The 26,375-nt window shown below is 41.7% G+C and overlaps 1 protein-coding gene across 1 annotated transcript in view; it reads right to left on the bottom strand.

The window, feature by feature from the left end:
* The window catches only part of LOC132395096 (syntaxin-1A-like), a 282,164-nt gene that overhangs the window by 226,269 nt on the left and 29,520 nt on the right, over positions 1–26,375 (bottom strand). The window contains exon 2 of the mRNA XM_059971402.1: positions 15,738–15,815. Within this exon, the coding sequence (XP_059827385.1) occupies positions 15,738–15,815 (78 nt within the window). The remainder of the gene's footprint in view (positions 1–15,737; positions 15,816–26,375) is intronic.

The raw sequence follows: 26,375 nt of genomic DNA, 5'->3' as shown, positions 1-26,375 counted from the left end.
TAAGGACTACAGTCTTGTTCCCAAACCAACCACAAATTTACTTCAAAGTGAAAAGTATAATGAAACCCCCAATGCTTAGTTTGATGGCCACAGTGGAAAAATCACATTCATTTGGGACCACTTAAACAAGGTTTCCATGAATTAGATTTTCCTTTCTTCATTCTCCATAATGTGCCTATTACAGGCCAAATTGCTTCAGAGAAGGTAGCGTTGAACTAACTTTTGGGTACTTTTTAATTCAACATCAACAGAATGTGATTGCTAGAGTAACTTTATTTTCTGCTAAAAACATTGCCTCAATACATTTTTACATTTAAATTCTCTTAATCTCAGAGCTTCAAATTGCAATGATACAAACGAATGGTAAACAATTAGTCTGAATCTCTCATGGAATCAAATTACCTGCTGGAAATAGTTAATGGAAGTCACCTGACTCAAATGTTATTACCTGGGAAAGTAAGCCCATGGGTCCAGTTAAAAAATCACAATATATTTTTAACTACAATATCCTGGGGCTGCATATTTTAGTCAGCAAAATTGATTAAACAGATATTCCAAAGAAGGCAAGTTAAAAAACACGCGTTGGAGTGGAAATATCTTGGAAGCCATTGTGATCGGTGGTAACCCTTTCTGCAGTAAGCATTCTGAAATTGTTGCATCAGGAAGTGAAGGGGGTGAGATGGTGGAGGAGGGGGAAATTAGAAAGTTACCTGGAACATTTATTCCAAGAGACAGTTGCATTCCCTGGATTAATTACTTTAGAAATGTTCAACCATGACACAAAGCAGGATTTGATAAGCAGTGGGGCAGAAATGGGGATCAGAAAGCCACACCCCTCACACTTGTCCAAGCAATAGGAAGTCCTTACAGCCCACGTGGATGTGAGCAGGAGGCGTGAGCAAACGGACCAGAGCATCATGGTATCGGGGTCATGCTGGGAAGTGGATTGCAATGATAAAGAGACAGTAGATACAGTATTCTCCAGATATGAATACTAGTCCTGTAGACTGCATTGTCTACCCAGTGCCAGCATGAAGAGTAGTGCCTGACAGGAACTTGCAAAATGGGAAAGGTCCGGTTGTTATAGCACAATGATATCAATAAGTACCATGACTGTGTACAAAGTCACCAGAAAAATGCAGCTGGTAGATATAAAAGTCTTAATTTGGGACATAAACAAACTGACAGCCTTTGGAGTCACTCGAGAGAGATAGAGGCCTTCCCACTCAGCATTACTGCATATTTTTATATGTTAAAGAACAAAGGTAACAGGATAATTTCTCTAGCTACAATGCTCTCAATGATTTTGAGTTGTACATGATCTCATCAAATACGTGGATCTTCCCACCAACACACTCAAAATGAATGTTATTTACTGGTCTCTGAGTCATATTCATACAATGGGGTGCTAATTGCATTCATGCATATGTAGACATCTCAGGTCAATTGGATGCTTCCTGGACTGCAATTTACTCTAAAGTGCAGCTCCAAGAAGACCACTGCTCTGAGCATCATTTAAAATTCAATCTGCAATCCATATTAAGATCTGAAGACTGGTTGCTGCTGAAATCAATATTTGCTATATTATATCTCTAGAGAATATGCCCTAACAGACAGGACAAAAGTGATACTTTTGAAGAACTGTGAGCAGTTTGGGTTCAAATTTATAAAGCAGAGCAAAAAAGATGATTTCATCTGACCTGAATATCCAACATTTTCTCCTGAGATTGTGATCCCCAATCTAGACAGTCCAGTCAGTAGAAGTCATTAGCCCTTCCTCTACCTATTCAAGCCTCTTCGGGGCTTTGTGTGTTTCAATTACCTCATTCTTCTGCCCTGGAGTTTCAGCGTGGTCTGTTTAATCTCTCTGATAAAGTGTATTCAACCTGAAACACTTACACTGTTTCTTTTCTCACTAATGCAGCCTGACTTGATATATTTTTGAACAAAAACCTTTGTTATCTGTATAATCTTTACTCCTGCAATTGACATGCCATTTCACGTCGATTGCTGTACCATCTCTAATCCAAAAGGTAATGAATCTTTATAATGCTCTTCCCCAAAGGGATATGGAGGCTGAGTCACTATGCTTATTGAAGACCAATTGAAAGATTTTTTAGATTCAAAAGGGATTTGGAAGATATGACAATAAAGTATTAAAGTGCAACTGAGGTAGAAAGATCAGCTGTGATCTGACTAAGTATTAGAGCAGAAACACGGGACAAAGGACACATTCCTTTACTGATGCTCTTGAGCCACTGCAGTCCTTTGGTGAATGTCCTCCAGCAGTAATGTGTATGGACTTCAAGGACCAGTGATAATTCTGGAGCAGGAGCAAGGTGTTAAATGGTGTCAAGCAGGATAGTAGTCCACAAAAAAAATGTATTTGAAGATGATAGAACAAAGAGGAAATGCAAATATAGTCACTGAAAAGCACATAAGCACCACTGAAACAAAACTAACTGGGCTACAACCATATACTTCATACTGTACACTGGGAATGAGATGAAGAGCAAATTCAAGAATGAAAAGTTATTCTCAAATCATACTCTTCAAAGATGGACTTCAAAGTTCAAGGGTATTAATAATTAATAACAATAGAATTATTCAGAACGTAAATATTTTCTAACGAAGTTGTATTTAGAAGATATTTGTTTATAGTAAAATGTTAAACTTTAGAGAAACAAACATTAAGTCAGCATTTATTTACTTGTCACAGACAATTAATGCATCTTTAAAAAAGACCTTAATATTTGAAATGTAAAGAGAATACTGCCAGTTAAGTTTCCAAAATGTATCAGCTTCCCATGGACAGTTGCTGAAGTCCTAGTTGTACTATGTCTGGCTTGGCACTAACTCATAATTAATCCACAAAAATACAACAGCAGATGCTGTGGATCAAAGAATACACCGGAAGAACTCAGCAGGTCAGGCAGCAACAGGATCCTGATGAAGGGTCTCGGCCTGAAACTTTGGTTACTCTTTTCTCAAGGATGCTGCCTGACCTGCTGAGTTCTTCCAGCGTTGTGTACGTATTCTTTCTTCTCATAATTAATCCAGATGGAGGGATTGGTTCAGAAGAGACATCATGCTGAAGGGTGGATAGATCCTATCATTACAGCCACCACACCCTTCTTTGTCCATTCACATTCCTCCTTATTGTTGCACCTTCCTGTGGCTTGCCCCCATACTTTTCCTAACTTCAAGTGGGACAAACACAACAGATTAATTCTACCTGCTCATACAAGTAGGTCGACAAGACATACAGCTTAAATAAATTTGGTAGAAAAATGAGTTTTGCTCTCTTTCAAGGGATGCTAAGATTCAAGATTCTCAATCTCAAATCACTCCAGGATTTAAAACAGCCAAGCTCCTATAAATATTTGAAATATTTTCAATGAAATGAAACCAGAGCAATCCACACTTGGGTGACTGACTGCTGAAGGCTTCAGAACCTACAAATCAGTCCAGCTAAACACATTTCATTGCAATGAATAACTCAATAAGTTCTCAATAGAAGATACATTAATTCCTCAATTTGCCTTGTGCCTGGAAAACGGTTAAGTATCATTTTGTACTGCGAAATCAATTGATACAATGCATTCACATGTCAGAGAGCAACATACTATTCACAATAGTGAAAGAGGATCGCTTAAAGACATGCATCCCAAAATAAGATCAATAGCGTTACAGCAGAATCATAAATTGAACATTCAGAAATTGCTCTTCAACATTACCAATGCAAAGCAATTTTGATGAACAAATCAAATAGATTACCATTTTAAAATATTAATTAAATTGCAAAAAAAAGTAGAACTATGCCACTGACCAACCAATACTTTTAATTGCCAAGGAATAATTATTTTCCTGTTACCAATGCAGAAAACATTAATGTGCATTTATCTATGAGCAGTTCAAAGGAGAGGGGATTTCCAGCCATCTTTCTTAATAACAGATGTTAGAGAGACTGGAGTGAGAAAAAACTGGCAGATTCTTCAGCAAGGTTTGAACTAATCACAATGAAAATACTATGCTGAAAAAACATTCCTTTACAAATCTTCTTCATTACAGTCAGATAAGCAAAGGGAGACAGGTTTTCATTTAATAATTAAAGAAATGCAATAGAAAGAAAACTTAAATCTTTCTGGAAGGATGGGCAACATTTTTAATCCTTCAGAACATGTTGACTCCAGGGTATAAACTGTAGACAGTTATGCCTCAGAGCTGAAATGAATGCAGATGAGACAATTTCAAATCAAGTCAGACCGACTGGAATACTGAGAATGTGTAAAGACAGAAGTCAGAAAATTCTTGCCCCAAGCTTGATTTCCTAATCCTGGTACACCCAATTAATTGGAGTAAATCAGAGGGATTCAAATTGGAAATTGTGAAGAATTTCATCATTCCATATTGTCACTTAGTTTTTATTAAGCAGAGCACCTCTGAATGGGAATATTTGTCCTGAACACAAATTAAACAAAAATTAAACAAATCTGGAGACAGAATCACTTCTTGTTGGATTTTTGAAACCATTCACAACAGTTGAGGAATTTTTGTAAATAAATTTATCATATCGGTTTAAAGCTACTCATTCCTGCCATTAGAATCAGCCAGCATTCTTTATTATTACCATCATCTTCCCAACAGAAAGAACTAATCAGGAACAATATCACAACTGTAATCAGAGGGGACACAACGAAGGGTTTGTCCACTGAGTTTATATGGGAGGAACTCAAAATTAGAAAGGGTGCAATCATTCTGTGGCTTGTACTACATACCCCTCAATAGCCACTGAAACATTGAGGAATAGTTATGCAGGCTGATCAGGGAAAGGTGTAAAAATCAATAGTAACACACACAAAATGCTGGAGGAACTCAGCAGGCCAGGCAGCATCAGGAGTCCCAACGAAGGGTCTTGACCCGAAACGTTGGCTGTGATCTTTTCCATTGATGCTGCCTGGCCTGCTGAGTCCCTCCAGCATTGTGTGTGTGTTACTTGGATTTCCAGCATCTTCCGATTTTCTCTTGTTTGGGGTGGTTGTCATGAGCGACTTCAACTTCCCTATTATAAACGAGGACAGTCTTAGTGCAAAAGGTTTAGAATCAGATTTAATATCACTTTCATAGGTCAGGAAATTGGTTGTTTTGTTGCAGCAGTACATTGCAATACTTAAAAAATATATATATAGCAAAAAGAGAGCAAAAAATAAGTGAGGCAGTGTCCATTCAGAAATTGGAAGGTAGAAGGGAAGAAGCTGTTCCTGAAGCATTGAGTGTGTACCTTCAGGCTCCGCATCTCCTCCTTGATGGTAGCAACAAGAGGGAATGTCCTGGGTGATAGGGGTCCATAATAATGGACAGCACCTTTTAGAGGCATCACTCTTTGAAGATGTCCTGGATGCTGAGGATGATAATACTCATAATGGAGCTGGCTGAGTTTAAAACTTTTCACAGGTTTTTCCGATCCTGTGCAGTGGCCCCTCCATATCAGACGTTGATGCAACCAGTTAGAATGCTAAGGCATATCTGTAGAAATTTGGGAGTCTTTGGTGATATACCAAATCTCCTCAAACTCCTAATGAAATACAGCCACTGTCATGCCTTCTTTGTAATTGTATCAACGTGTTGGGCCCAGGATAGATCTTCAGAGATGTTGACACTGAGAAACTTGAAATTGCACACCATTCCACTGCTGATCCCTCAATGAAGATTGGTGTGCATTTCCCCCAACTTCCCCTTCCTGAAGTCCACAATCAGTTCCCTGATCTTACTGATGTTGAGTGCAAGCTTGTTTTTACGACAGCACTCAAGTTGATCCATCTCACTCCAGCAGGCTTCGTCGTCACCATTTGAAATTTTGCCGACAAAAGTCGGCAATTTTACATTTGCTCTTTGAGCTGTGGTTAGTCACACATTCGTGGGTGTAGAGAGAGTAAAGCGGTGGGCCAAGTGGGCATCTTTGAGGTGCACCAGTGTTGAATGTCAGCGAGATGTTATTTCCAATCCACACTGACTGTGGTATCCCAGAGAGGAAGTCAAGGATCCAGCTGCAGAGGTGGTACAAAGGCACAGGTTTTGAAATTTGTTGAATAGAACGGAGGGCATGATTGTGTGAAGCCTGAACTGTAATCATTAACCCACAGCCTGACGTAGGTATTGATATTATCCAGGTGATCCAAGGCCGAGTGGAGAGCCAGTGAGATTGCATCCACTGTAGAACTATTGTAGCCAGGCCCAGATCCAGGATCAGATGTTCATACAAAATGAACTGCACCTCCAGTTACCAGAACGCTCCCCACCTAGCATCCTTTAGATGTCAAACTTAACTACTGAAACAAAAGTCAAATGATCATTTCATTAAGTCTTTGGCAAATGAAAGTCTCTCAGAGACTAGTTTTGAAAACAGTCTTACTACACGGTCTTTACCCATTCTCACTTCAAAAAATGGTGGCCTTGATGAGATACTTGCACATGGTAATATCTAATAAGTAGAAAGGAGATGAGATGCTTCACTGGAATGCCAATAGGATGAGTTACCTCTCAGCTGAGTTGCGTCCTTTTAATATGTCCTCCAAATCACAGTAGCCCCTCAGAGGCAAGAAAGAGACAGTTTACCAAAGTGACTTTGGATTGAGAGAGGTTCTTGCTTTGTGATGCACTGCATTTTCTCTGCACATGCCTGTCTTTGAACTGCAAGGATTCTAACCTTTGGCCGATTCAGTTGCTCTGTGCTGCGAGGTCGCTTACAAATGTGCCAACCATTACAAAAGCTGTTTTTGGCTGCTCTTATAGAGGGATGAGCAAAATGAGAGAACTGGGCAATTGCTCTGGTAAATGACTTCCAGCTTGAAAAATGCTCCAAGCATGCACTACCAAGTTGAGGTGGTGATAAGTAGGTGCTGTTAGTCGAGACTTGAGGATGTGTTTGTACAGCTGCTTCAGGGTGGGTCAAGTCAAAAACTTCCTGCTTACTGTGTTTGTTAGCTCAGCACAACTGCTCCCGAAGAGTCTCTCCATGAACTCTATGTTCTTTCATTTCAGGTTTTCTTCTCAAAGTTTGACTGAGAGAAATGAGTTAACTAAGGGCCTGCTCTCTGATGCTTGGTAGGAATTGCCAAGGAGAGCCGAAATGAAGGGGAGCTACCCAGCTGTTTGACTCGATACAAGCATTTGCTGACATTACAACCATTATTGGTAGAATCTCAGGTATGGACAAGAGGCGTACAGGAGTGAGGTATGCCAATGAGTGATGTCGCAGCAACAATCTGGCACATGAGTAAGACGAAAGAGCTGATTGTGGGCTTCAGGAAGTGTAAGACGAAGGAACACGTACCAATCTTCAGAGAGATCAGAAGCGGAGAGAGTGAGCAGCTTCAAGTTCCTGGGTGTCAAGATCTCCGAGGATCTAACCTGGTCCCAACATATTGATGTCATTATAATGAAGGCAAGACAGTGGCTGTACTTCATTAGGAGTTTGAAGAGACTTGGCATGTCAACAAATACATTCAAAAACTTGTATAGATGTACCATGGAGAGCATTCTGACAGGCTGCATCACTGTCTGGCATGGGAGGGGGGGCCGGTGGTACTGCACAGGAACGAATGAAGCTGTAGAGGGTTGTAAATCTAGTCAGCTCCATCTTGGGTACTTGCCTACAAAGTAGCTCGGACATCTTCAGGGAGCGGAGTCTCAGAAAGACAGCGTCTATTATTAAGGATTTCCAGCACCCAAGGCATGCCCTTTTCTCACTGTTACCATCAGGTAGGAGGTACAGAAGCCTGAAAGCACACATTCAGTGATTCAGGAACAGCTTCTTCCCCTCTGCCATCCCATTCCTAAATGGACATTGAACCCTTGGGCACTACCTCACTTTTTAAAAAATACAGCATTGCTGTATTTTGCAGATTTTTTGAACCTGTTCAATATACATACTGTAATTGATTTACTTTTTATTAATATTTTTATTTACTTTTCTCTTCTATATTATGTATTGCATTGAACTGCTGCTAAGTTAACAAATTTCACATCACATGCCAGTGATAAACCTGATTCTGACTCATGTTTGTTAGGAAGAATGGAAGGAGACCTCATCTGCAATGGAATGTGCCAGCTTATAATCATCTTAGTGACAGAATATCAGCTTGCCTAAATCTCATTAAGTAGAGGCAAGTGTGCCTTCTCCTTCATACAGATTCTACTCACAAAATCTGAAATGGGTACCCATTCTCCAGGGCATCAGCCTTAAGTGTGCTGACAAGCACCATCGAGGCAGACTTCACTCACTATGACCCAATCCTGCTCTAGTGCATTGTGTCAACTATTGTGCTGTTCATGTATGTTGTCTCTGTCAAGCAACAGGAGACTCTCAGGAGAAGAGTCAAGTGGGGTCATCTTGTCAACTATGTCCTTAAGATGAGAACCTCTGAAGTTGGGATTTCATCCCTGTTGTTGGGCATATGGTCAGACTCTGAGGGTTGGCAAGGGCAAGCAGATCTCCCCCTCCTGTTAACTCCTGAAGAAACCTGGCTCTTCTTTAGGCAAATTCTGATGTTCCGGGACATGTCATTAGAGTATATGAGGAAGTAGCTGCACCTGATGGATGCTCAGCTGGCTCCCTGCCATGCTTTGCTGGAACAGGCTGTCTCCATGCTTTACGAGTTTTCTCCATTTGCATTTCAACTTTGAGCTTAGCATATGCTGCTCTCATTTTTTGCTGTGTCAGCTGTGGCGCGGGCCCGTGCTGCAGTTACGTGGCTTTGCTTGAGCATCGCAAAGACATGATCAATGGACCACTTTCTAACCCAGCTTCCAGGGCTCAGTGATGACGATGTTCAATTCAGAAGCTAACATTGTCACATAGGTCATTCAGACGCGTCTTCAGTCCGATGGTAATGCCTTTGAAGATGCATTACCTTTTCTTTCTTACTGCCCTTGCAGTGCACGTGTACAAGCTATGCAGGGAGTTAAACACCTTCTTAAAAATCACCCAAGCCGGAAGCTTTCTTCAGGGTTTTTAAACGAGAACTTGACTTGTGAAACGCAAAACTTACAGATATCGCTGTTTCAAGGACAAATAAAGGGCGGATGGAGATGGGTGTCTTTTTTACACCATGTTCGGGGCTGGCACAGTAAGTGCTCTTGATGGTGGTATAACTGTGGTCAAGTGCATTGGCTCCTCTGGTTCCACAAGTGATATGGCGGTAGGAATTGTTCAGAGACTCCAGTCTGGTCTGGTTGAAATCCTCTGCAATAATAAAGAAGGCATCCGAGCACACTGTTTCGTACCTGCTGATTACAGTGCTCAGCTCCTCCAGTGCCTGCCTGCCTAACATTGGCCGGAGAAGGAATGTACACCACTGTCAGAATAATGGCGGAAAGCTGTCTTGGCAGATAAAATGGACGACACTTGACGACGAGATATTCCAGGTCAGGTGAACAGGTTGTGACAGAACTATAACATCTATACACCACAATGAGTTCAACATATTGTTATATGGTTATATAAAGCACACCACCTCCTCTATCTTTAAAAGACTCATTTGTCCTTTGCAGAGAATGGCGAAGCCATTGGGCTGCAGCACTGTGTTCAAAATAGCCAGAGTTGAGCCATGTCTCCATGAAGCAAAGTACATTGCAGTCCCTGATGTCTCTCGATACTGCAATCTTGGTCTGAGGTCTTCAATTTTATTTTCCAGGGACTGTACATTTGCCGACAGGACAGTCTGGAGTGGAGGTGGAAGGCCTTTGCACTTCAATTGCACCTGAAGACTGGCTTGTCTCCCATGCTTCTCTTTTTTTTTGTAAAAGGGGAACTGCACTCCCAACTTGAATCTGCAGAGTGGTATCCGTCAATGTTGAGTATTGATAGATTTTTTTTAAAAAACCCATCTTAAACCCATGGCCATGACTGTGGATTTCAGCTCTCATAGTGCTAAATGGGAAGATTTGATGATTTCCATCAGAGCTGAATGCAAAGAATCACCACTTATTGGTACCATCTTGATGAAGTCTTGATAATTTGGCAGAATTTGCCAGGTGCATACTGGAGGGCTTCTCAATTCGACATGTGGATAGAACAACAAGGAGGGGCTATACTGAACCTGATGTTGGGTAATGTGCATGGTCAGGTGACTGACCTTTCAGCGAGCAAGTTAGGGAACAGTGACTACAACTCCTTAAATAAGATAACTATAGGTAAGGATAAGTATAGTTATTACAGGGGAGTATTAAATTGGAGCAGAGCAAATTACAAGAGCATTAAGCAGGAACTAGAGAGTTCATTAGGAACAGCTGTTTTTTGGGAAGTCCACATTGACATGAGGAGGGTGTTTAAAGACCAACTACACAGAGTACAGGGCAGGTACATTCTAGTCAGAAGGAAGGACAAGAATGACAAGGTAAGAACACCTTGGATATCAAGATAAGTGTTGAATTTAGTCAAGAAGAATATGTAGAGCTTAAGCTTGAATCAAACCAAGCCTCCAAAGGACTTTAATGATGCCAGAAAAGAATTCTGGAAGGAATTAGGAAAGCCGGGACAAACCATGAAAAGTCAATGACAAATAGAATTAAAGAGAATCCTTATGCATTTATACATATATCAAGGGCAAGAGGATAACCAAGAAGGTAGTAGCACTCAACAATAAAAAGGGAGAATATTTGCTTGGATGCACAGAATGTGGCTGATGTCCTTTACCAAGGAGAAGGTAGTCTCCCTTGGCCTGATGAGATATACACCAGGTTATTAAAAGGGGCAAGAGATGAGTTTGCGGGGGCTTTGACCAATGTGTCCTCTCTAGCCACAGGCAAGATCCTGGGGTACTGGCGACCTGTTCCATTATTTAAGATGGGAGCCAGGGATAATCCTGAAAGCTACAAGACCATTGACTCTCACATCAGTGGTAGGGAAATTACTGGAGAGGATACTTAGGAAGATATTTATAGACATACATATACATCTAATCCAGAGTATTAGGATGCATGGGTTACATGATGAATTGGATGTTTGGATTCAGAACCAGTTTGTTCATAAAAGACAGAAGGTAGTGGTCAAGGGATTATTCTAGCTGGAAGTCTGATTAGTGGTGTTCCATAGGGATCTGCAGTGGGAGCTCCGCTGTTTGTGATCTACGTAAATGACCAGGATGAAAATGTAGATGGGTGCAAGTTTGCAAATGATACGAAGATTGGTGGTGTTGTGGATAGTGTAGAAGTTAGGCAAAGATTGCAGCGTGATATATATCAGTTGCAGGTATGGGCGGAGAAATGGCAGAGGGAGTTTAACCTGACTAAATATGAAATGTTTCACCTTGTTAAGTCAAATATAAATGGACAGTACACTGGTCAGGGCAAGACACTTGACAGTGTTCATGAGCAGAGGGACATTAGGGTCCACGAATGTGGCTGCACAGGTTGATAGGGTGGATTCTGAAAGCTTGTGAAATACTTGCTTTTATTTGTTGAGGCATTGAGTTCAAAAGTCAGGAACTTATATTGCAGCTTCATGAAACTCTAATTGGACTTCATCTGGAATATTGCAGAGAGTTCTGGTCGCCTCTTTACAGGAAGGATGTAGATGGTTTTGGAGAGGGTGCAGAAGATGCTTACCAGGATACAGCCTGGAGTAGAGGTCTTGTGCTGTAATGAAAGGTTAGACAAGTTTGGGTTGTCCTCTTTGGAACGACAGAGACAGAGGGGAGATGTGATAGAGGTTTGTAAGATTATGGGAGGCATAGATAGATAGACAGCATCTTTTTTTCTAGGGTTGAATGTCTAATACCAGAGGGCATGAATTTAAAGTGAGAGGGGAAAGTTCGAGGGAGATGTGAGGGGCAAGTTTTTTTTTAAGTACACAGAGAGGGGTGGGTAGAATGTGCTGCCTGGTGTGCTGGTAGGGGCAGATACATTTTGGGTTTTTAAAGAGACATTCAGTTAGGCAGGTGAATGTGAGGGAGATGCAAGGTCATGGACATTGCATTGGCTGAAGGGATTAGTTTAGTTGACCATTTGATTAATAATTTAACTGGTTTGGCACAATGTTGTGGACCAAAGAAAAGCATGAAAGACCACAAGACACAAGAACAGATAAACATCCAGTCCTGGAGTCTGGTCCACAATTCAATAGGACAAAGTTTCTCCTGAGCCAAGTCCACTTTTTTGCCCAATCTCTGTGGGATTCCCAAGGTCTTAATGATCTCAAGGTCTTGAATGTACTCAATGAAAGAGCTAGAGAGTTCAAGAGATTTAACTCCAAGAAATCCTCTTCATCTCGGTGCTAAATGGATGCCCCTTCATCAGCCTCCACACAAAAGGAATCTCTATGCCAATTTGCTATTATCACTATTCCTGCATCTTCAGACTAAGAAAAAAGTGTTCCTTTAGGAAAATAAGTGGTTCTTGCAGAGACCCATTCCAAAGAAGCCTAGGCACTAGACAGATTGGCATCAGTAAGAGATGCAACTGCTAGCTTTAACACTCCACCTACAGTGACAGCACCTCAACCTACAGTAAACAGATGGGTGGGCACCGACTGTTTCACTATTTGTCTGCAGGAAATTTACTTGCACTTTGCTTTCTTTTGATTTCATTGTCTCTTTACTCCTAAACCAATACAGTCTTGTCAAAAGTTCAGATTAAAATCCATCAATATGGCTGGATCATTACTCTCCTTTCCAGATTCAAATAAGTATGTAAAACCCAATAGAATTAGAAAAACTTCAGCAAAACTAGATTTTAAAAAAGTCTAATGACTGCTAGCAACTGGACTTCCCCAATACCAAGCATTTTGAAAACAAGTTTTTTTTAAACTACAGAATTAGTTTATCTAATTATACTCTCCACATGCTTTACTAACCTTTATTTTTCTTCCATATGTTATTTAAGAAAGATAATGAAACTGGTGTAACAAGTTTATTAGAAACAAGAGTCACTCATTGTAAACCTCAAAAGCTTTGCATAATCAACCTGTATACATTGCTCTAATCAGCTGGCTGTCCTCCAGCTGCTCTCATCACTGCTGGCGACGTCCCATATAGTTTTTCCAGAAAGTGAGGTCAGACTGTATCACCAATGCAGATGGATAATCTGGCAGTACTGACCTCAGACTCTACAGCATCTCCAGACTTCAGGTGAAGATGGTTAAAGACACAGGTGAACACCTTCTCATCAACCCTACAAGTAGAACTCCCATGGGTAAAAGCAGACAGCTCAGCCCAGCCTTGGATGGACTTTGCCTTTTTGTGAAAGGCAGTAACAGCCAGATCTGGTGTTATTCTCTGACCACCACCTATTTTGGGCTGACTGTCACGCCAGGAAAGCAGTAGGCAAGGGGACACGGAACTCGAGCTCAAGGCTGCTGAGCCTAGAGGAGAACATTGACAAACACTAAAGGGACTAGTAGGTTGATTCCCAGATGGGCAGGTGGGAAGCAACCAATGAGAATGCCAAAGAGTTCTTCATTCTCAAAGACATTAAGAAAGAAAGACAGAGTCAAGAGAAATTGTGTTAACTCCAGCAAGACCTGCAGTATGTTTTCCGTCTGCAGCCGAAGATGGTTTGAGGGAGGAACTTGCTCTTTATCTCGAAGTTCTCCAAGATGATCTTCCAACCCAGTGTTCACCTTGGCTAGCAAGATGAAATGAGCTCATATTATTTCTCCCAAAAGGTTCATGTGGTAGCTCTGTGATTCACAGCCTTAAAGAAGATGATGCCTCAGAAACATCCTTGAGGATAGACATAGAGAATTTGTTAATCCTTCTATGCTATCTGTATGACAAATGCCTCCTAGAACTTCGTGTCCTCCACTAGAGAACTTAAACAATAAGTGAGAGAGTCTTGACCAGCTACTAACCCAGGAGTTAACAGACTATCCATTCTCTTGAGCAGAATAAAACCCCACAAATTGATAACCTGCTAACTGAGGTATAACATCATGCTTCTGGTTGGCAGCACGTCATCACCCTCATCTTCAAGCAGAAGAGGAAAACAAGCAACATCAGAAATTGGAGACCTACATCACTGTTGAATATGGATAACAAGATCCTGTTCACCACCAGTCAGGTCAAGTCTGTCCTATGTGCAGGGCAAGGTGATGAACACTTTTCTGGCCAGCTCAGACCAGGAGATTGCCTTTGACAAGATAGTGCACATGCATTAAGGGCAGAAGATAATGTAGATACGAGAACCAAATGGAAGCAAAGAAAATCTGCTGGAGGAACTCAGCAAAATAGGCAGCATCTTTGGGGGGGGGGGGAATAGAGGGGGAAGTTGTTTACATGTCAGTTGAGACTCTGTATCTCAAGTCCTGAACCTAAGAAAAGCCATGCTTTAATTTTTATGAATTAATTTTATTTTGAAGCAAAGTTTGTGAAGTACCAGGACTTCTCTGAAGATAACACAGGAAAATATTTGTCCCACTGAGTCTATATTGGCTCTCTGCATAATCCAGTCAGTCCCATTCTTCTGCTTATGCAAGCAGCCCTGAAAATTTGTTTTCCCTGTTCCTATCCAATTTCTATCTGAAATCATTAATAGCTCCTGCTTCTACCACAATCATAAGCAGAGTGCTCCAGGTCATTACTACTTGCTGCACAGATTTCTTCCCCACGTCATCAACCCCACCATATATCTTGTCCAAAATCAAAATTCATTCCCTTTTGTCCTAGTTAAAACTTTCCTTTCCTCGATCTTATCTAAATTGGTCATGAACTTGTACATTTTTACTGAGTTGTACAAGATCTCATGATCAAGGAAATGAAGTTTTCCCTCATCCTCTTTTGTTTCTTTAGAACCACTCCAACCTCACCATGCAGCTAAAATCCTTTAATCATTTTGATATATCAGCTTTGCTTCATCCTTATAAACCTTCACCTGCATTTCAAAAGTGACCTGAAGTGAACACAGTATCATAGTTTTTACCTGGTGAGAGCTTTATGAAGATTCAACACCACTTCCCTGCTTTTGTATTACTGGCTCCATACCAAAGATCCCATACACATCATTAAGAACTCTTTCAGTGTACCTTGCCATTTTCAATGCAGTGTTCATATAAATTGTCAGATCTATTTCTCCAACCTCTTCAGAACTTGCTATGTCTATATTGCACATGATGCTGACTTCATTACGTCCTACTGAAGTTTGCTGAAACTATCCTCACTTTGTTACACCTCTATTTTGAGCATCTCCAAAACTTGTGATTGCTTATTTGTGTTCCCTTTAAAGTAGAACTTCAGCATGCTTATGGGCTGTATTAAATGACGAAGATTACAGAGCTAGAACCGACCGCTGTTGCCATTGGGTCAGGCTAGCACCCACTGACAAACCCCAACCTTCAGATTGAAACAGATTTAGAAATTTATACAGGACTTCACTAATCAGCAACTCTAAGCTGATCTCATACCACTCCAACACATTTTTATATTTTCATATCCTTTTGTAATATCTTAAATGAATGCACAGTTCATGCATTTTCTTTGAGTCTGATAAGTACACATGTATGCAAACTGAGCTCAAACCAATTGGCGCCTATCACAGATCAAAAGGGAGAAGGATAACAGGTCTTCCTGAAGTTTCCCTACCATCAACTTTCTTGGTCAGATGACAATGATCAATGATATACAATACATTCAATTATATAAACACATGAATTATATTCATCTTTACAACTGCATCTCGAGTTGCAATGAAATCTCTGTAGCTCTGAATGCTTAAAACTCTGCTTCAAATTACTACCATCTCACCTGTTCGAAGAACTCATCCATGAAGTGGTCTCTGTCCACATTGACGCTGACTTCATCATCATCATCGCTGTCCTTTGCCTGCAAAATAATGAACAATAGTTACAACACTATCAGGGGTGTAGCCCCAAAATTCAAGTAATGGGGATCTGAGAATCAGCATTCATTTTAAGATGAAAATAAAATACACCATTAAAAATTATAGTAATAACATGCTCAGTAATAGGGCACTAACTAGGAAGCGTGACTTTTACAATGGGAATCTAAGCTCATTAGACCGCAGATTTGAAGACTCATTTCCATAAATCTATGAATTAAAAAACAGAAGTGATTAAGAGTGGGTTTACTTTGATGAATTTGATCACTAGTTGACATTTCCCCCAATTGACGCCAGAAATAAAATTGCATCAATACTGAAATCTCACAAAATTGGTTGGAGCATTTGCAATGCCCATTCACTGGTGGCATGCACACAAGTGGATAATGGATAATGAAAGGGACTGTCCACCTACCTGATCTATCATGTGTCTCCTGCACCCCAAATTCTAACCTCCACAGCAGAGTTCACATGCATCTCATTTGCCTTATCAGTCAACTCAGAATTTCAAATTTATAAGTACATATGTCACCAGATACAACCCCCAAGATTCATTATTTTATGGGCATACTCAATAAATCCACAGAATAATAACCAGAACAGAGTCAATGAAAGACTGCACCAACTTGGCCATTCAGCCAGAGTGGAAAAGACAACGAACTGTGCAAATAAAAACCATGCTCCTGGACTGCCAGATTTTCAGAGCGGGAGTTGAAGTCATACTCAGTCCTGAAGGACAACCAGTAAGAAGGAACTCCAACAGATCTATTGCTAAGGTTTTTGGTCAAAGGTTCAACATGAGCATACACAGAGGCTGATGTATGACAGTGATTCTTCTACATGTCATTAGATTACAAAGACAACAGGAATATAACGAAGTGCAGTTATTATAATGAAAGGTTAATTACTAGGAAGGGACAGGGTAACACTGACAACTTTATTTGATGTTATAAGCAAAATAAAGCAGAGATTGAACAAAGTTCTCCCTATAAGCTTCAGATGCCTACGTACAGTGAGTTTCCTAGTATACTGCAGTGGCAGTTTTGACCACAAAAATTGTTCATCTGTGCCATACAAATAGGCAGGTGAGCTTGATAATGATGAAATGCTCGAGGACTCTGAATGTCACCACAACCATGAAGCTTAGAGGAAAGATGTGAAGAAATATGCTCCTGACAGAATTCAGCTGAGTCAACAGATAAAATTAGGATGCTAATCAGGAGTTACTGACCCAAAGAGTGAGAACACCTTGACTATTGCTAAAGGGAGAGGTCATGAAAGCAGCTGATGTATGGACTGTACCGACAATCCACAACTGCAGTCCAGTAGGAATCATATTCTGTTGGATAGAGGAATCTGACTCTAGTTATGTAAGTGCACAGGTACACTACTGGAGACACTGCATTATGTTCAAGTTAAAATGGGTTAACTGTGCTGCAAATGAATAAAATAAGTCCTTCTATAAAAGCTATTTCCAATACTGCCAACATTGAGGCCCTAATTACCATCATCTTGCACAGGACAAGATGGAAACTCTTGGACATCCCCTCATACCCATCACTGAACCAACAATCATAAGGCCACCATTTGCAAGACTATCACAGTTAACTCTTTGGGATATTGCCTCTCACAACCTCCAAGCTGATAGAAATGAGCTGAACTAGAATGGGGAACCACAGTATCTCTTACCCAAGATTCACAAACAGACAGACTTTATGGGCCCATTCCTACTTGCTCTTGTCCCACTCAATTTATTTTGTCCCCCATCCCCCAGTCTAGTCTCTTCTACATCTAGGACACCTTGTATGTTCTCCATCCTTTAACAACTTCCAAACCACTGGCCCCACTGCCTCAGGTTACCATGGTCATCCAGTTTCTATACACTTCCTTTCCCCCTATCAGGAAATGTCAGGGTAATCTATTTCTTTTCTGAACATAAGTACAATTAATTCCCTCTACTAATACACTTCTCTGTCTGGTGGAACTCGAGTTTACTCTGAACAACTCATCTTTCCATTCCCTTCACTTTATGCACATCAAGTGCATAGCCACAGGCGCTCAAGCAGGCCCTGCCTATGCATGGTTTTGTTGTAAAACACTACTCCCCAACTCCTTCTCCACTATATTGGTGGTTGCATTGGTGCTTCCTCCTGCATCTGTGCAGAACTCACTGTTTTCATAAATTTCTACTAACCTCTATCTTGCCCTCACATTCACCTGACACTATTTTCAACAGCTCTTCCCTTTCCTGATGTTTGCCTCTATCTCAGGAGGAAAACAATCCACTGACACTTACCAGAAACCCACTGAATTCCACAACTACCTAGGCTATACTACATCTCTTCCATCTCTTGCAATGATGCCTGCACCCTCTCTAGTTTTTTTTAAAATCTCTGTTACATCTGGTCTGGAGACAAGCCCTTTCACTTCAGCACATTTCCAATGTGCTTTTGCAGGAAACATACCTCCACCTCCCTCCCCCACATTGCCTCCATTTCTCTCACTTCTGCTCTCACCATACCTCCTCCCAGACAGGATAGACATAGAGCTCCCTTGGTCTTTGACATTTGCCCTACCAGCACATCATTCTTTGACATTTCTGCCAGCTCTGAGCTAACGTCCAGTACCACCTTCTCCTCCCCAGCCCTTTCTTCCACAATGTCCACAGTCTTCATGACTACTGGTTCTCTCATTCCTCTCCTTCCAAAAGCACAATCACTTAAAATTGGAAGGGATGCAAAACCTGGCCTTGCACCTCCACCTAGGAAACTTCTATTGAAGCAGAGGTTCATGTACACTTCTTCCAATCTTGTCTATTGCTTCTCGTGCTCATGATGTGGCTTTCTTGACACTGGTGGACCAAGCACAGACTAGGCAACTGGTTTGCCATGCAGCTGCACTCTGTATTCAGTGACCATCTAGAGTTTCCAAGTGCAAGCCATCTTAATTTCCTTTTCCATTCCCACACGGACCTATCCGCCCTCAGGTGCCTCCATTGCTTGGATGAAACTGAACATAAACGAGACGAATAGCATCTCATATTCTGCCTGGGTTGGCAGCAACTCAATGGCATGAGCACTGAACTCTCGTTTCAGGTAACTTGATTCCCCGCCACCACCCCACCACTTTTTGCTTCCTCTCTCCTGATTTACCCAGATCCCATCTCTCTCTCTCACACACACACACACACACACACACACTTACTTCTCTCCAAATTACGCCCCAGCTCCCATCTCCCAGCTTTTCCATCTGCAAATCACTCAGACTCCTCCCATGGGGTCCAATTCCCCACCTGCCTAACCTTACCTCAACTTGGCTCCTCTTCACCTTCTTTTATCAGATTCCATAATCTGCAAACATTTGTTGTCTCCAGTCATCCCTCATTATCTTCACCCTGACTCCTGTCAATCAACTCTGCTCACCTGGATCCACCTCACAGGTCTTGCCCTACTCCTAGACCTTCACCAGCCATCTTCCCCTTACTTTCAATCCAGTCGAAGGAACTCCACTTGAAATTTCGACCATTCACTTCCCTTCAGAGGCCATCTGACCCACCATGTTCTTCCAGCAGCTCATTTTGGGTTTCCAGTTGCATTCAGCTTTATTGGGCAGACCACAGTGTATGCATTTCCTATATTAGACTCCCAAAGCAGACACTGTTCTCAGTCACATCATGGGAAGAGAGCAGCTTGACAGAGGAAAATTTAATGAACGTGCACAGCGCCTCTTCGAAAAATTTGCAATATCCTCACCGATTCCAGGGAATCCCTGGCCCACAATCACTTAGAAAACAGTATTCAGCAGAGCCGTGCTTCAGAGGCACCACAGAAATCCTGGGAAAAAAGATAGAGTAAGCACGCCAGATCACAAGTGATCCCCCAGACTATCCTTTCCCAAAATCTGATGGAGTCTATTGGTCTCTCTTTGGCTTCATCAGTCAAATGGAAACAGCAGTGGAAATCAGTCATCTGTGATCCTGAGAGACTGCCTAAGAGGCAGTTACAGTGCCTTGGACCATCTGTTCCTTACATCCCAGGTAGTTACATCAGCTCTGTCTCCTGGCCCAGATCAACATTCATCTCCTTTCCAGTCTGGGAAAAATTGCAAATCCCCATCTCAGCCTATAACACATTTCACAAATTAATTCACATTAATTCCTATAACCAACTAGCAGCATATTTTGCTGAAAAGCATTATTTTCAGAAAACCAATTAGCAGAATTACTGAATTCTGATTTTCAATACTTAAACGTTTTACTCCCAGGTATTATTTGGGTGAATTATCTTTAGGAAGGGTATCAGTCCTCAACTCCAAATCCTGTACTGCTGCTGTATCCCTTCTCTAGTATTTGCTGCCTATAGACTAGTAGTCACCAACCTTTTTAAGCCCAAGATCCCCTACATCAGCCTTAGTGAAAGGCAAGATTGACCCCAGATCAATTAGTTACACGGATGTGCACCGGGGCAGAAAAGACTGGAAGTAAAACCCCGCAACCCGGAAGTAGAAATAATGTATGGACACCACCCTTTTTTGCCCTGCAGACCGACTTAATAGTGACAATATTCTTGCAGACTGGCTGACGGGGCTTGGGGGGGGGGGGGGTGGGGGAGGTGGTTTAACCACGACGGGAATACAGCGATACTCGAAGCTGGTTCCTTATGTCCAGTCTATTCCGCAATTTAGTTTTCGTGGCTTTCGGCACTTCTGTCCTGTGCTGCTCACGTTTTTTCCTCTGAAAAAGCTCAACAGGTTTGTCTCTAAGTGCAGTGTGCTTGGACTCAAGGTACCGAAGCAGTTTTGAGGGCTTCATTGCCTCATTAGACAGCCTCCGGGCCCAAACTCCAGCCTCCCTCCCTCCCGCCACCAGACACCTTGGCCAGGTGCAGCTGTTCCCGTGCTGGGGCCGCAGAAGTCGCAGTTCGGAGAGAGCGACCGACCAAGCGACGAGTGCGACAGGGAGCGGGCCCGCCCCCCTTTCGTAGGATCTATTGGCCGACAGAAGTTTGTTTCAGTAGATCGCAGGGAGATAGCTGCTCTGTTACTTACGAAACTCTGAGCCTGAATTAGGTCGTCTGCAAATATTTTAGCACTGGGTTCCCCACGAACATTCAATGTGCTAAACATGTTTAGAGACCGCGCCCATCTGTCCGCACTCCAGGCCAGTAGCAACGGCACTTCTCGCTGGCCGGTTACCCGAGGCCAACCAGTGATCCCTGGCGGGAGGGTATCATTGGGTTTAGGCGACTGATGACCTCTCGTGTGTTCAAGTTCAACAGTGGGCTGACAGGAAATGAGGAAAGGTGCACTGCGTAGTGCGGGGGAGCTACACGCATGCGCACTGGGCAGAAAAAACGGAACTAAAACCCCGCAACCCGGAAACAAGAGTGAGTGTGAGTGTGTGTTTTTATTTTTTTTAAAAAAAATAATTTTTTAATTTTTTAAATTTTTTTTATTTATCTTTTAAAATATTTATCTATCTACTTATTTCTTTGGGTATCTACTGGGAAAGACTCAAAGATCAACCAGTTGATCACGATTGACGAATTGGCAACCACTACTATAGACTATGGACACAGCTTAACAGATCCGCAAAGAAGATTTTGCTGAAATTATTGCAAGGGTTATATGAAAGTTCATGTCAGGAACTTCAGTAAGGCAAATGTTGCTCTCACAACCAATAAAACTTGAAGCCCTCACAGTGGAAGTGACAAACTCATAGCCCTTGGTCTCTTTGCATCACACGGTCTGCGGTAAGTAACCAATAAGAGCACAAGCACTTGTTAGAGGTCAGTGGTTAATTGAATCATCCATTCAATTGTCATCAGTCATTCCGATTTAAGACCAACCTGTTATTAATCTGGAGCAGAAGCAAGTTAACTACTGCGGAACCTGTATCTGAAGGTGCAAGATCAATTGCAATGCAGCTTTTGAAAGGCCAGTCCAATAAAGAACATAGCATATTGTTCAATAACCACATTTATAATCCCTGTTGTCCATGCTCATGCCACACATATTCTTCAAACAATCATATTGCGTATGGATGCTCCCTGGAACTCTGGATACATTATTAATTCATTTCAATCAACTACTAACAGACATACACAAAATCCACAGTTCAACTGGTTAAACTGATATGTACTGATAAAAGTAAACAGAAAAGGCACTAAATGAAATCTATCAACATTGGTGCAAATAGAAAAAGACCAAGATTTACTTTTATACATATTTGCTAACTTAAATCAATATATTCACAAAAGCGAATGCTCAATACATTAATGGAAATTATGTGCATGGTGATTGATAACAAATACAATTACAGGAGCTTGAGACAATCACATTTCAGCAGGCAGAGATTAATGTTGCTCTTTTGGCTTCTTCAGTTCTGCCCCATGCTAACAGATGTTCAATTTAAAATATCAATGCAAAACGGAATTTGGAATTTTAAAGCATCTTGTGTTTTGTAACTCCAGACACTAATCAAAAGAAAAACAATGTCACAGGAGCCGGGGGTGGGGGAGGGGGGTATCAGACTGCTTAGCTTTCTTTCCTTTATTTCTTAAGTGAGGCACTCACATACAATATGGTGGTGTAATAACTTATGGCATTCAAGTACATTTACATACAGCCCATTTACATACAACCCAATTATAAAAGCAAACAAAGAATGCTTACACAACATACTTACAAAATTACTCAAGTACGACTGAAACACTACACTTCTCCTTGTTTAGCTATAAACTTAACTCAATTTAGAATGCATCCCAACTCAAATATGTAGTGCATTGTCTCTTGTCCTTCTATATACTGTTATGGATTACTGATTCAGCAACAATAAATATATAAGTGAGGCAGGGTTTTTTTTAAATAACGAATAAACCATTTATTAAACACTGGAAAACAAACCCCAAAAGTAAACAAACGACTAACACAACCGGAATTCAGCTGCTGTGTGGCAGCTTAAACAGTTCTTAAAGGGATAAAGCAATGTTGCAAAAACAGTTCTTCTAAGTAGTACTGCAAAAGTTCAAAATGCTTACAGTCCAATAAAGGAGAGCCTTTTGTTTTAGACGATTTAAATTCTCTTTCATGTCGTGTTGCTATGGTTCCCAGTCGAACTATACTTTTCCCGGAGAATTTACGAAGATGAAAATGAAACGGCTTAAAGGCACTGACCTTTCCTTGATGAAACTGTGCACCCAACCCTTTCTGCTATTATTGCAGGGGCTAAACATGGGCACAGCCAACGAATTTCTTCCGAATGAGGGTCAAACAAGGTCGAACCCGTTTCACCGTCGAAATCGACTTTCCTCGATCTTTTAGCTCCCGAACTCTGATCTTCACTCTCCACTGATGCTTAACTGGCAGTATTATAAAGAAACTGCCGGTAATGACCTATTAAACTTCAGGCATTAAATAAAACTCTACTTTTCAACAGAACTGCGTCATAATATTGGATCACGCAGTAGCATGAAGTCAAAATGGCAAATCCAGCCACGATCTGCCCCTCCTCACAGGAAGGGGTCCTCCTTTTATACCCTGTTGAAAAACCTATCACATGACCTCTACTGGCGGGAAAATGACATCACTCCACCACCACAAGACCATTACCTTTGGTCCAGCAAAGCTTCAACACCACTGTCACGTGACAAGTACAAGATACCTACGGGTACGTAACAATACACAGTATACTATATAATACTCTATGATATAGACAACAAGAGTCAATTTTAAATTGTCTAAATTAAGTCTAAGGATTTAATTGCTATGGAAACTTTTTCTTGTGGGGTAATATATTTCCTGACAAGGTTGGGTGGGGGGTGGGGGGAAGGAGTTTACACTCTGCAGGTGAGCCTTGTGGTTGTGAAACAATCTCAGGTTCTGGGGCATCCTCCATGATGGTTGTAGTTGACTCTGGGACTGCAAGAATTGGTTCTGACATCTCTAGCCACCTTTGCTCTCGAGCAATTGACTCTGCTCTCAACTGATCAAAGTGTCGTCTCCAGATGACATCAGATGCAATCTTCACTGTGTAGGAATAGAGGGACTTCCATTTAGGACGGAGACGAGGAGGAATTTCTGTAGCCAGAGCATGGCAAATCTGTGGCATTCACTGCCATGGCCTGCACGGAGGCCAAGTCAGTGAGCATATTTAAAGCAGAAGTTGATAGGTTCTTGATTAATCAGGGCAAAGGATACAGTGAGTATTATGTTTGGTAACTCCAAAACATAAAACTAATTGAACAACAAACAGAAACAGATGTATGTGCTTAGTTTTGTTTTGTGAGACACACACAAAAGCCATGGTGGCGGTATGACACGACATTCATGTACTTTGTACATTTAACTCAATGAATTATGTAAACAAAGAATTCTTAATCAAATATTTACAATGTTATTCAAATATTACTGAAATATTAAATACACAACACACCTCCCTGCTTAACAATAAACTCCCTCAATATAGAATGCATCATATACAGTATAGTATATAATACAGCTACTATATAGACATCCACAGCAGAATAAATTTTAAATTGTGCCACTCAGGCCAAAAGATTCAATTGTTGTGGAGAATTTCTAATTCTTGTGGAATAAAGCCTTTTCTGGGTGGGGGGGGGGGCAGTCACTACTTGTCAAGAGAGTCTTGCGGCTGTGAAACAATCTCAGGCTCTGGAACCTCCTCCAGAGTGGTTGTAGGAATTGACTCGGGGAGTGCAGGGTGTGGCTCTGACAGATATAGACACCCTTCTTCTCTAACAATTGACTCTGCTCTCCTCAACTGATTGACGCGTCATCTCCAGCTGACAACACACGCAATCTCTACTGTGTAGGACAGCGGTCCAGTTCTGTTCTCTTTTAAGAGACTCCTAGATAGGTACTCGGAGCTTAGAAAAATAGAGGGCTATGCGGTAGGGAAATTCTAGGCAGTTTCTAGAGTAGGTTCATTGTCGTCACAACATTGTGGGCTGAAGAGCCTGTAACGTGCTGTAAATTTCTATTTTCTATGTCCTTAATTTTCCAAGTTCCCACTTTTGATCACCAGGACCGCTCATACAGAACATCAAACCTCCTCGTTTGAGGCCTTGCTTTGTCTCAAGCTGTTTGGCCTGCATACTCCTGGGTGTTTGAGGAGATTCAGCCGTGAGCACAAGGAACAACAGAGCTGGTGATTTGCTGGTTGTGGAGGGTGCTGCTCTACAATATGCAAGGAGGAAATTGGCAAGCTTCACTTCAGTGTCAGTGTAGTGCGTTCAGCTGATGTTTCTTGCAGTGTGTTCTTTAGACCATTGACAAACTTTTCCATCAGGCCATATGCAGCTGGGTGGTACGGTGCAGATACAATGTATCTTATGCCATACATTTTCAGGAATCACCAAAAACTGTTCAGCAGCAAACTGTGGTCCATTGTCACTAAGTGTTCTCTTGAGAAGAGACTTCTCAGCACATCAACACTACGCGAGGCTGTAATGGAGGCTTTTGGGAACACTTATGGCCACTTTGCAGCTGCATCCACTACTACCAAGAAATTTGTGCCCATAAACAGTTTTGCAAAATCCACATGAATCCTCTGCCACCACAATGCAGGTCATTCCCAGGAATGGAGAGGCACTGCGCTTGGCATTTTCTGGACACATTGGCACCCCTTAACAGCTGATCCTTCCCAGGGCACCAGACAAAGCTTTAAACCAATACTTTCATTTTGACCACACCTTAGATGACTGGCATGTAACTCCAACACTTCAGCTTGGATAGTACAACAACTCAATCCCCACATAATGCAACCCCTGTCTAAGTCCAAGAATATTTATTACCACAGTATGTACACTATACAAAACCTTGATACGTCTCCCCTTACAGGCAGCCACAAAACAAAGAAGCCCAATAGAATCCATTAAAAAAAAGTCCAAACACCCAATGTGCAGGGGGGGAAAAGACCATTTAATCAATAAAAGCAAGCAAATAACATTCAGAACTGAAGTTCACAAAAGTGAGTCCACAGCCAGGAAGCCAGACATTACTGCAGCCAATTCGGGAGCCCATTAGTTGCAGGCCACGGCCTCGGTTCAGTGCAGAGTCAAGTAAACCTCAGGGAATAGTGAGCTGAGCACTGGCCATCCCTCACCTCAGGCCCAGACACCCCGACCTATACAGGTGGGCTCAGCACTTGAATTGATGAAATCTTGGGTCATTCCTCACTCTCCGGCCCAGGTCCAGCTGCCTCACCTCCGCTTAGTTCTACGGCATCAAATCACCTCCAACTCCGCTCCAGTAATGGCCAAGCATTGACTCATTCCCTGCTACTGGGCCCAAGCCCTGCTGCCTTGATTCGGCCGGTACACATGCATTGCAACCACCCTCGACCCTTAAGACTTCAGTTCACAGCGCAAAACATCCAGTTCTTACAAGCGGTTCAAAGGCTCAACTCCGAAAGGGAAGTTAAAAGCAACTGATAGCAGTGATTGTGTGGAGAGAAAGTGTGATTAATACAATAATTTATGGTTCTGTTTGTTACCAGCAGGTCATCGCTGTGCTTTACCAGCACC

The sequence above is a fragment of the Hypanus sabinus genome, chromosome 6 (assembly GCF_030144855.1).
Source record: "Hypanus sabinus isolate sHypSab1 chromosome 6, sHypSab1.hap1, whole genome shotgun sequence".
Classification (NCBI taxonomy): domain Eukaryota; kingdom Metazoa; phylum Chordata; class Chondrichthyes; order Myliobatiformes; family Dasyatidae; genus Hypanus; species Hypanus sabinus.
Note: the sequence above shows the minus strand (reverse complement) of the source record. Positions and strands in the feature narration are given on the sequence as shown.